The sequence below is a fragment of the Trichoplax adhaerens genome, genomic scaffold (assembly GCF_000150275.1).
Source record: "Trichoplax adhaerens TRIADscaffold_12 genomic scaffold, whole genome shotgun sequence".
In the NCBI taxonomy this organism is placed as follows: domain Eukaryota; kingdom Metazoa; phylum Placozoa; class Uniplacotomia; order Trichoplacea; family Trichoplacidae; genus Trichoplax; species Trichoplax adhaerens.
This window is the reverse complement of record NW_002060954.1, coordinates 543,099-555,126: the sequence shown is the minus strand read 5'-3', so window position 1 is coordinate 555,126 and position 12,028 is coordinate 543,099. Positions and strand designations below refer to the sequence as shown.

General features: G+C 34.0%; 1 protein-coding gene across 1 annotated transcript; it reads left to right on the top strand.

The window, feature by feature from the left end:
- Positions 1 to 194: 194 nt before the first annotated feature.
- TRIADDRAFT_59743 (uncharacterized protein) lies at positions 195 to 1,035 on the top strand (the record flags this gene model as incomplete). The annotated part of the gene is made up of 4 exons (XM_002115838.1): positions 195 to 247; positions 427 to 516; positions 679 to 853; positions 1,003 to 1,035. 4 exons carry the CDS (start codon positions 195 to 197, stop codon positions 1,033 to 1,035), a joined length of 351 nt encoding a protein of 116 aa, XP_002115874.1.
- Between the last annotated feature and the right edge of the window lie 10,993 nt (positions 1,036 to 12,028).

The window sequence follows — 12,028 nt, the reverse complement described above, 5'->3', positions numbered from 1 at the left end:
ACAGTACAGTACAGTACAGTACAGTGAGAATGCAGTCTCTTCGTGATTTACGGTTTGAGAGTGCATGTACTGTAGAAAGCGTCGATCCACTCGCAATCGGATATTTCGAAAGTTCGTTCAGGCTTCTGAGAATTCCGGGCATTTTAGAGTTACCGAAAGGAAGGAAAAGATCTAAATAGCCTGATTAAGTAGAAATGAATGCCCCGGCACCTTTCGAACATTTCCTTTTACTACCTGATGAGAAGAAGTAATAATTTTTACCTGAAGTTACTTATACATATACTCTTTATATGATCTTTCTACAGTGATTAATTTACCACGCAGTTCTCGTTTAACATCAAATTATAGTACAACACAGAGGGCCGAATTTCTTAAAACATAGAATAAGTAATTATTATTAACCAATTGCTTATCAAATCTTTTTAGAATTACAATTACTAAGGATACCAAAGTTCCGAATGCCTGCCATTTCACGATTGCTAAAGAAGATCATACTTTAGGCAATATTATTAGAGCGTAAGTCGAAACAATTTACTCTGTACTTTTGTCGTAGCGTGGTCTGTGATATTCTGCTAATCCAATTAATAGCTAGCAAATAGTGTAAAATAGTGAACCGAAATGAAGTTACTTGGTCATAGTGTCAATCACTTAAATGGCTTTCTATGTAATACAACTTAGGCAATTACTTAAAGATCCACAAGTTATCTTCGCTGGTTATAAAGTGCCTCACCCATTGGAGTACGATGTAGTAATACGAGTGCAAACCACCTCAAATTATTCGCCTGAAGAGGCATTCTCGAATGCTCTTACTGACCTAATATCCGAATTGAACGTTCTAGATGACCGATTTAAGGTTAATATGGCAATTAAGCCCTAAATAGAATGATACAGGATTTAATCATTGGATACAGCTTTTAGAGTTATACATGCAATATCTTATTTTGATATTCAAGCTTCGCTTTTGTTACTAATGCCTATCTTATAACTCGCATGATTTCTTAGGCTGCTGTGAGAGAAAAGAAGGATAATGATTAGATATTAACGATATACTACGTTATTTATTACTAATAAAGGTAAATAATGCATCGATTTGTGCTCATTCTGGACTGATCCTGTATCATAGATTAATAGAAGGATGACTGCTAATTTACAAACTATCATTGCAGAACAAAATATCTGCCAAAAGAGCGATATACCATTTCCATTTCTATCGGAATACCTACTGCATACGAGTATATTTCAAAAACCTAATTTAATCGGCCAATTTGTAGGTCTATCTTTTTATGTAATAGTTTAAGTTGTATAATATGAAATAAATTAACAAGATTTCCTTACTTCAGCATATACTATTCTGACCAAGTTTACTACCTTTGGGTTTGTTTTGTTTGCGAATATTTCACTAAATTGTTTTACACGATATAGTAATGATGAAATGTAAATAGCTATTTCCTGTAGTTATAAAAAAATTTAAAATATGTCCTTCTTTACCTTAATATAAGCGCAATGGTTTATCTCCTATTTGAGACTGCTCTTGGTTATAAGCAAGTCATGTTTTAAAATTCGGTAAAGCGCGATAGCTTTGCCAATTAAGTTTATGATAACATAATTAATCGGCATATGCTTGAAGGATTAAATCTAGAAAGAATACTGTTCGTACAGGTGTAAATTGATTGTAAGTCACTCTTGGTTACACGCGAATGATATTAGGATCAATCACTAAAAGCTATAACTGTAATTTGTTTATTATCTAAGACGATTATTAACTTCCTTAAACTTAATACAGTATCTGGTGGTGCGAAATACTATTTCCTGAGCCAGAAATGATTACTAAAGTATAAAGATATACCACATCCATTCCTAATCCATGACGGATTTACTAGGGCTTCTAATTGATTATATTGTCACAACCATCCTCGTAAATGAGATACTGTAAAGCAACTACTGTAACCTATATGCACAGTATGTTAAATAGTATTCATGTGCGTATCACATCAGCATCATAAAATAAGCGGAAAGTATTCCGTATTTGATTTCTTATGCGTGTAAGAGAAAACTTTTGTCATATTTTTAAGAGTTAACCGCTGTATACCGTATACTGTATAGCATGCAATCGATATCAAATTCGTGGTATTTTTATGCGCTATATTGCGATAGAAAATATAAATACATAAAATTGATATAATTTTATAAGATGTGCGAGTAATTACCGTGAATGTAGAATTGAATTAAGCGCTATTGTGGCAACAATTCTTAAGCAAATGATCAGTACAATCAATCGTCAGAGCGTAGACCATGAGCACCGGGTTATTACTATTTCTAAGAAAGATGTCAACGCTCACAATACTGATTTGAGAAGGTATAAGCTTTGGATATCAGGGCAAGTACCCAACAACCGTAAAGAACTTTTTTCTAATTTCAATTTTATTGAACCATTATGCAATTTTGTACGTAATACAGTAGGTAGGAAATTCACTTACAAGAAATGGCAATACGAAAATTATTACGCAAAGATACAAGAAGTACTATAAATCATATCAATTTTAGGCTTTTCATAAAATTAAAATGAGATTTAACAGTGAACTAGTATTAATAACAATAATAGCACTGTAATGTATTATTTGCGGTAAGAACGCTGTTTTAACAATGTCATACGGAACAGAATAAAATGAACGAACTATAGATGTATGAGGTAATTCTAAAATTGTATTAAAACTTTTTACATCATAAATATTGGATATTTATATTTCTAGATCGCTTCTAGTCCTAGCTTACACAGATTATATAATTATCAGTGCTGTACCTTTCAACGGTTTGTATACTGTGGGTACAACACGTACAGTTGTGATTTTGGAGAAGGTATATTTTAAAATAGTCACATCTACTCGTACATATATATAAATATATATAGATAATATAAGATACATATACAGTATAGCATATATGTCTATACACAATCATATAAACATTAATCTGTTTAGCAATTAATACAGGCATATAAAAGATTATTAGTAGAAAGATAAAGTTTACGCAAATACTACATACTAACTTGCAACCAAAAGAACTAAATTTCAGATCATGATCAAAAATTATGTTATATCCACGCCAATGTGAATCGTAGCACAAATTTAATAAGGAATATTTACTATCAGAAATTATGCAGTTAGAAAATTTATGATTCCGTCAGGTTTTATAATAATGAATACAATAACATTTTTCGTAGCATTTCGCTAACCAAAAATACATCAAAAACTGAAGACAATAATAATTTAGAGGGCTTATTGATCAATATTCTATAAAACGGTTCGGCGATACAGTATAGCATTTTTGCAAAATATGTTTACGATGCACTAGTAGAGTCTATTATCCTATTTTAAATCAATTTATATCTCAGATCTTTGCAGCATTTTAAATAATATTGAACATAAATGATCTAAAAAGCGAATACTGTTTCAATAGTTTTAAGCAACATATAAACAGATTATAGCTATTAATTAAGATAATAATCCTAAGAAATTAAATATTAGTTATAATAATACATCACACTAATTTACAATTTCATTTGGATACTAATCAATACGGTACTAGAATATGGTATCATCGTCACAGTTTTCAGCGCTGTGTCCAGATTGACCGCAAATATCACAGAAAAGAAAATCATTACTTGAACTACTAAACCTACTAAATCGGTTATATCTACGCGGCGAACTAGAGAGCGAACTACTATCTAGCTTCGGACAATTGTCGCTGCTGTGAGCGTCGAATACTTCGCAAAAGCTGCAGTATGGGCGTTCCGAAGGCCTCCCTTTCTTGCTGAAATTTGGTGAGCCAAGCGGAGATTTATTTTTAGTTATGTCATGGCTTGCTTCTTTTTCCACTAATTTCTTTTCCAATTTTTGAATACTGTCTGAGGCGTCCACTATTTTTTTTTGCATATCCACAATAACATCATTTAGAAAGTTTACTTGCTTTTCCAAACTCTCCTTTTCTTCTCTTACATCTTCTAATTCATCCTGTAATGATTCAATAGCAATATCATGTTCATTCGATGATTTTTTTTCAACTGAAATTGACTGTTTAGAAATTTTCTGATTTAAAGTCTCTATTTGAGACAATAGGGTTTTATTTTCTTCTTTACAGGCACTGAAATTTGATAGCTCTTGCAAAATATCATCGTTTTTCGTTTTTAAAACAGTAGTTTCTTCTTTATATGACTGCAGTGTTGCAGTTAGTTCTTCAATTACTGTATCTTGTTCGTGTACCTTATTTTCTAGCTCTTTCAAGGAGTTAATGTTAATATCCATCATTTTCAATTTCTGTATAGATATCTCATTCTTTTCTTGCAACGTTTCAATTTGCGAATGAGAATCTTGTAATTGTTTACTGGCCTCCTTCAAGGACTTTTCCAAGTCAGCGCATTTTCTATCCGTTATTTCAACTCTTTCTTGCAAAGCAATTTTTTGTTCGCATATTGACGTCTTCTTTATGTCCATTTCCATACATCGATTATCAGCCGTCTCTAATTCATTTCTCAATTCATTATTTCGCTTTTTCATTGCAATCATATCTTCCTCAGACTGTTGCAAAAGACTTCTAAGAGTATCTATTTCCTCTTTTAACGATTCATTATCTTTCAATTCAACTTCCAATCGATTTTTAGCAGCATTCGCATCAACTAAAGCTGCCATATTTTCTCTAATTACATTGTCTTTCTGCATTAGCATGTAATCGCGTTCGGCAATTGTTTTGTCTCGTTCATTTAATGAATCTGAGTACATTTGTTCAGCTACCACCTTCTCATTCGTCAATGTGTTCACTTTATCTAACGCTTGTACGTATAAGTCACGTTCACTTGCTGTTAAAGTTGAGGAACTAACTAGTTCAGCATACTTCGCAGCTGCTAACTCCTTCTCTTTCGTTATATCTTGCAATGAATCTCGCAACTGCGAAGACTGTGTCAGCAACGTTTTTCTTCCCTCTTCTGCTTCAACAAGCTTCAAATTCAGTTCGTTTACATGATCTTTGAATCCGTTAATGACTTCTTCCTTATCCAATAGTTTGTTTCCAACATCATGGAGCTGGGCGTTCTTTGCATTTAGCGATTCAGTTAAAACTTCATTTTTGCCTTCGACTTCTTTTAATCGTAATTGTAAACTGGTAACTTTGCGAGATAATTCTTCAACTGCCGAGTTCTCTTCTAACTTACTATGATTTTCGAGATCGGTATACTGCGTTTTTAGATGGTCTATTTGCTGAGACAGTTCACTAACAACTTGCTGAGATTCTAGCAGAGCGATGCCTTTATTACGCAATTGCTCCAAAATTTGACTTAATTCTTCCTCTAACTTAGTTTTGTCGATGCTTATATGTTTCAGTTTCGCCTCTTGCATGGAAAGTCGCTCATTTAACAAATCATTTGACTGCTGAGCTAACATCTGCTTATTTACAGATACCTCTAAATCTTTTATGCTAACATGCAGTGACGTTTCCAAGTCAACAATTCTATTATTTCTTTCATCGAGCATGTTCCGTAACTCTTCAATTCTATTATTAACAGTGTTGAGAGTACTTTCCAGTTTGCTGTTTTTTTTCCTTTCTTCATCGTAATTTTTTTCAAGAAGTGAGTAATTAGTGTGTGCTTCTTCAAGTAATAAGTTCAATTTACTATCGCGATCCTGCTGGGATAAAGTGAAATTGCTAGACTGATCTTTCAATTGGTCGTAATTATTAGATAGTTCATTTATCGACTTGCTTAAATTTTCTTTGATTTGTTTCTGCTCATCAATCATTTTGCGTGAAGCTTCTAATTCATGAATTAGCTTTTCACGAACTGCTAATAATTCGGCAGACTGAGCTTCTTGATATTCCAAAGCAATTTCCAGTGACTTCGCTTTCGAATTGGATTCTTCTAAAGCATTTTTTAGGAACAAGTTACGATCACTTTCAATTTCTACTTGGTTATCGGTGATTTCATTCATTTTGGTATGGGTTTTATGAAGTGAAGTTTGCAACTCCTTAATACGCTCTTCGTAGTTAGTCGTGATTTGCAACTTTTCATTTTCCAGGTCTACGACTCTATGAGTAAGTTCTTGATAAGAAAGGCGCAGTTGTTGATAATCTTCTGTAGTTTTCTTCAAATTTAATATGTCTTCTCGGGCGCCATCTACCTCATGAAGGCTTCGTTGAGCACATTCTAACGCCTCTTTCAATTTATCTTCTAGTTCTTCACATTGAAGTGTAAGATCCTCACAAACTTGTTCACTGTCTCGTAATTTAATTTCATTATCGTCAAGTAACTGCTGTAAATTACATTTCTCTTGTTCATGGGCTGCCAACATATTTTTCTTATCATTTTCCATACTTTCCAAGGCAATCTGCATTTGATTAACTGATTCCTTTTCCTGCCCAATGACTAATTTGGTAGCGTTTATTTCTGATTCTCGTTCAGCTATAAGTTTAACATATTCAGAGATGGCTTCCTTTTGTTCACTAACGGTAATATTTAGTGCTTTCAAACTATCATTTTCTTCTGTTAAAGCCGTTATTTTCATTATAGCAGCTTCATACTCTTCCTGAATTTCAGTTAATTTTTTAGCAGCTTCGACACTATTTTCTTCGTAAATCTGTAAAGTATTAATTACTTCTAGGGCTTGATCTTTCTCTGAAGTTAGAGTCGATATTCGTGTATTGTATTCGTCCTCTTTCCTAGATAGCAATAATTCGAGTTCTTCAATACGCAATTTATCATTCTCAATATTTTCTTTATCCGCTTCTAAACTTTGCAAAGATTCCCGCAGATCATCAATTGTTCTTTCTAAATCTTCGTATTTATCCTTTTCTACCTTATACTCGTTAATGATATTATCTCTTGCGAGCTGCAACTCTAACACTTTTTCCTGTATATCTGTTAATGACCGTGTTAAGTCTGAACAGTTTTTGCGAAGGCTTTCAGCTTCATCTGCTTGACTTTGTAAGTCATATTCTGTTTGTTCAAGTGCTTTCAAAGTCTTCGCATTTTCTTCTTTCGCTAATTCTTCGCTTTGCCTAGCAACATTTAGATCAATTTTTAGTCCTTCTACTTCAGCTTCTAGAGAAGTCATAATTTGTTGTATTGACTTTTCGTTTGCCAACAAGTCGATTTCCTTCGATTTTGAAACATTTAATTCGTGATGCACTTTAGCAAGACTTTCTTCTAGTTCCAAGCGTTGAAGATTTACTTCTTCAATTCGTTTTTCACTTTCTTCCAACTGCAAATGTAGCTCATTTTTATTTTTTTCTGCAATAACTTCTTTATCTGCAAATGCCTTCTTTTGATAGTCTAACTCAACTTCTAAGACATTTAATCGGCTATTAGCAGCATTTAGTTTCTCAGATAACTCTACTTCAGCCGCAGCAGCGTTAGCACTATTATCAATACCTTGAACACTATAGGATAAGCTATTACTATTGTCAACTGTATCATCCATATTATCAAATTTTCGAATTTCCAATATCCCACGTATATCCTGCAGCGTTGCTGCTATGGAGTCTTTAACATCTGGTTCTTCATATGTTGCCTTATCGATATTAGATATGACAAATGATATCATTTGCATCATTTTCGTTTTATTATGATAACTTAAAGAATTAGCGGCAGAAGCATTATCAGCATTTTGATTATCGCTTGTAGCTAAGCTATCATATTTGGTGTTTAATTCGTACCGTTCATTTTCCAATGTAAGATTCTGCTCACGAGCCAGTTCAAGTTCTATTTCGAGATTGCTAATCTGAATTCGTAAATCATTTTCAATATCTGATACTAAATTATCACCTTTCACATCTGAAGGAGATTCTTTATTACTTAGTAATAGCTGGTTCTTCAAAGCTTCATTATCTGACTGCAGACTTGTAATTTGTGATCGCGCATTTTGTAAATCCAAAGCTAATTGTATTTCCATATCAGATTGATATTTTTGGACCTCGTTTGTATCTTGACATTGTTGAGGCTGCATTTCATTCGGTTTTGACGTACTTTCAGTGTCTTCATTGAGGCGTTGATATACTACGTCGTGCTGATTCTTTTTCATATCTCTTATCTTTACAGATGCTTGAGTAATCTGCTCATCTAAATTATTAGGTTCCGCTAAATCCTGTGATAACAACTCCATTACTAGCAACCGGCAGCTGTTTCGCAGTTTTGATAATTCTTCTAATTCACTGTCAGTGTGAACTATCAACGACATTCTTTTATCCTCAGGTATTTTCGAATTCAATTCCTCATTGTCTGTAAAATCTTCTCGTTGATCTATCATATTTTGCTTACTTTTAATTTTTAATACATTTAGTTCGTTTTTAGATTGATTGAGTTCTTCTTCTAATTCGGTAATACGTTCATTAGCGGATTTAATCTTTCCTTCTTCTTCTTTCATTTTATCGAGCGACTTTCTTAGTTCAGTATCAATAAGTTCATGGCCTTTCTTCAATTGATCATGTTCATTCTCTAATTCAAATATTCTTAGAACTGCATCGTCCAATGATTTGCGTAAATCGTCAGCGGTGCTACTTTTTTCTTTCTGCAGCATGTCTGCCAACTGCTTATTCTCTCTCTCCAGCTGTTCAATCTTATGCAATCGATCAATTCCTGAATCATTTTCCGTATTTTCAGTAATGTCTTGATATTTTTCACTACTATTAAATTCAGATAAAAACTTAGAGAGCTTAAAATATTATTTGATATCGTGGTCAACGTAGTCTATAAAACAAATGGTTATTGACAATTCTGTAAACAATCATAAAACATCTTGATAATAGAGGGCTAATCAGTTAGCTTATCAATCGATCTTACCTGCCATCCTCTCGAGATCGTAGTTCATTGATTTCATCGATTGCATTAACCAAGATATCAACCCAGAGATTCTGCTTATTACGAATATCTTCTTCATTATCTAATAGGTCGGTCCGTAAGATAACTTTTTTTAAGTTTATTATTTGTTTAAACATACCATCCAAGTTAATTATGAGATTCTTATTATCACTGTCGAAAGCTTCATCAATAACGTTATCCGTAATATCTTTATTCCCAGCTTCCTCAATAATTTCTTTATTCTTAACAGAATCCGATTCAAGTGAGTTCCCATCGTTACTACCAGTCACGCAATTATCATCTTCATATGGTTTAGTAATCTCATCAATACTTTTTACGGCTTCTTCAAGGTTAAGATAATCCCCGTCGACATTGTTATCTAATTGGTTAGATACTGTATTTTCGGTACCACTCTCGATTGGCGATTGATCTTCTATATTCGCAATCGGCTCTACACTGCTATCAATATGCGGTTGCGCAGGTGAAACTAGTTTGTTATTCTCTTCGTTCATATGTAAACTTTCATTAATTTGCTTCTCAATTGCTTCGAAATCAGCGTCAGTATCTATGGGATTTGTGTCAATGGGCTCAAGATTTACTTGTGTATCATCCTTTAAAACGTTACTATTTTCATCACTTTCTTTCACGTTTGGGCCATTTGAATGTTCATCGCTATCCCCTTCTTCAATCATCTGTTGTTCTAGTAACTCAAATTGTTGCTGTAACAACTGTTGCTCTAGTTCTATCATCTCTTTATCATTATCTCTATCACCGCTAATATTGCCTGCATCTGGTGGAAAGTCATCGACATCATCAACCGGAATTGGAGCGACTTTATGTGAAGGCACGAATAAACCATGTTTAGGAGGACATGTAAAATACCTTAATTAAGGAATAAGTAAAGAAAAAGTAAAGATACAATATATCGATATGAACAAATAGAATCTAATTTCGTCATGAAATATCTGCATTAAAAGATAATTGCAAATAGCATTATTATGTTTTATGATAGTAATTATCTAGTTCTTTATGATAACTAGCATTAAAGCTACAGCTATATACTGTATGGCAAAGAGATCTACGCAAATTAAATTAAATTTAAATACAATTATATTGATGAAGTCTACTCAATCTCAAATTAATTTTTTCTTGTTTGCGACTGTAAGCAGTAACTAACATATATTCGTATCGTTAATTTTAGTGCCTAATTTAATTAATACATTAATAATAAATATAATTATAATCATAATCATACGCAAATAACGTAAAAATCGACGTTAACTATACACTAGATAACATATTGCCCTTTTGTAATATTGATAAATTAGATTTCAAGGAAACATTTCATTACATAATCCTGATATTAATCATCTTACTGTACCTAGTTCCCGAAACAGCGCCATTATTCTTTCCAGAAGCATCATCTAGTTCTACACCTGCCCATTCACCAGAAGCAAATATGGTGCTACCAAGATATCTTAAGGTACCCTGTTTACGAGTTCCTGTCTTGCCATAGACAATAACACGATCTCCAACAGTAACCTCTGCGTTGGCCTCTTCGGCAATACTTTCCATACCACTAATTAAACTCGACATTGAACTAACCCGACTAGATGGTCTCAGAACAAATGTTCGATCAGGCTCAACGTTTTCAGGTCGACAAAAAATGCCATACTTAGGTGCACAGCGGAAGTATTCAACTCCAGATACCGAGCCATCATTTTTACCGAGCAGTTCATCTAAAGTAACACCAATCCACATGCCGGATGAAAATTGGGTCTTCCCAACGTAAGATACTGTCCCTAGTTTATTACCACTAGTCATCACACGATCACCAATTTCATATCCCTCAACACCAGATAGTGAAGCAGTTGACGTTGACTTCTTAAATGAAGATGTTTGTGGTCGTCCCGTAACATCTGTGCCAGTTACATGATGCGAACTTGATTGACTACGGCTTGCGTTATGAGCTGTACCCGCTGAAGAACCCCCGTATTGTAAATGTCCACTTTGATGGAGACCTGCTGCTTTAGGTTTTGAAAGACTAGAAGTTAGTTTAGGCACGGCCTTCTTCGATGGCTGAGCAACCTCGGTAGTTTTCGTTTTCGGCTTCGCTAGACCTGCATTTGCAGATTTTTTGACTGTTTGAGTATTGGCTTTATTACTACTAGTTTTGGGTATAGGGGCTTTTAATCCACTGGTCACTGGCTTTTTAATCTCTCCAACTCCTTTAGGCGCTTGCAAGCCTGGCCGGCGTGTTGGAGAAGAGGAACGTGATGACTCGGTGCTAAAACTCTTCACGCTCGATGCGGGGGATATTTTCGATATTTTGGTGCCGGCAGAAGGAGGCTTGAGTGCACTACTAAGAGGTTTAAGGCCTGACGAAGGTTTTATTGAGCTACTCGTTGAACCTGTCCGAGTCAAAGCTGCACTACCATTCGAGGGTTGACCGATTTTACTCTTACCAAAATTCGATGGTATTCTACTCATCCTACTCCGAATAAAGGAGAACGATTAAAAATTTAGCGATTAGCAACAGTCGATGTTTCTTAATTAAAATCGTAATGCACTGAAGATACTTCGCAATCCGTTTAATTTTAAACTTGAATTTTTAACGTCGAAAAAGTGCCTATATGCCAAGACTTAATAATACAGTAGTGTAATTAAGCCTAGATAATTATTATAATAATACTGTACATAATTATCAACAGACTAAAATCAAATGTTATAGTACTGTACAGTGTACAGTATACTGTACTGTATGTGCAGTATGGTACAGTACTGTACTGTACTACAGTACAGTACAGTAGAGTACGTACAGCAAGTACTGTACAGTTGACAGTGGTACTGTAGTAGTGACTATGTAGAGTATCATTTTCAAGATTGATGACTGACATGACTGCTATCTGATTCTTCTGGCGGAATAAACAGATAAAATCTGTAAAATGTTTTGCATTGATCTTATTCTGATTTACAACTAGCGTATAGCGCAGTACATCAATTGAAAACTAGCATAATCTTTATAATAAAGAAAGTACGTTATGTTTCAATTTACGGTACGTGTATTTGAAGATTTAAACGTGAGGAGGTAAATACTGTACCATTTACAATATGCTCTTCCCGTAATTGGTATAAGATGGAATCAATTTACTATAGTATTTCAATCTCTACCAAAGGCAAGTTTTAAAA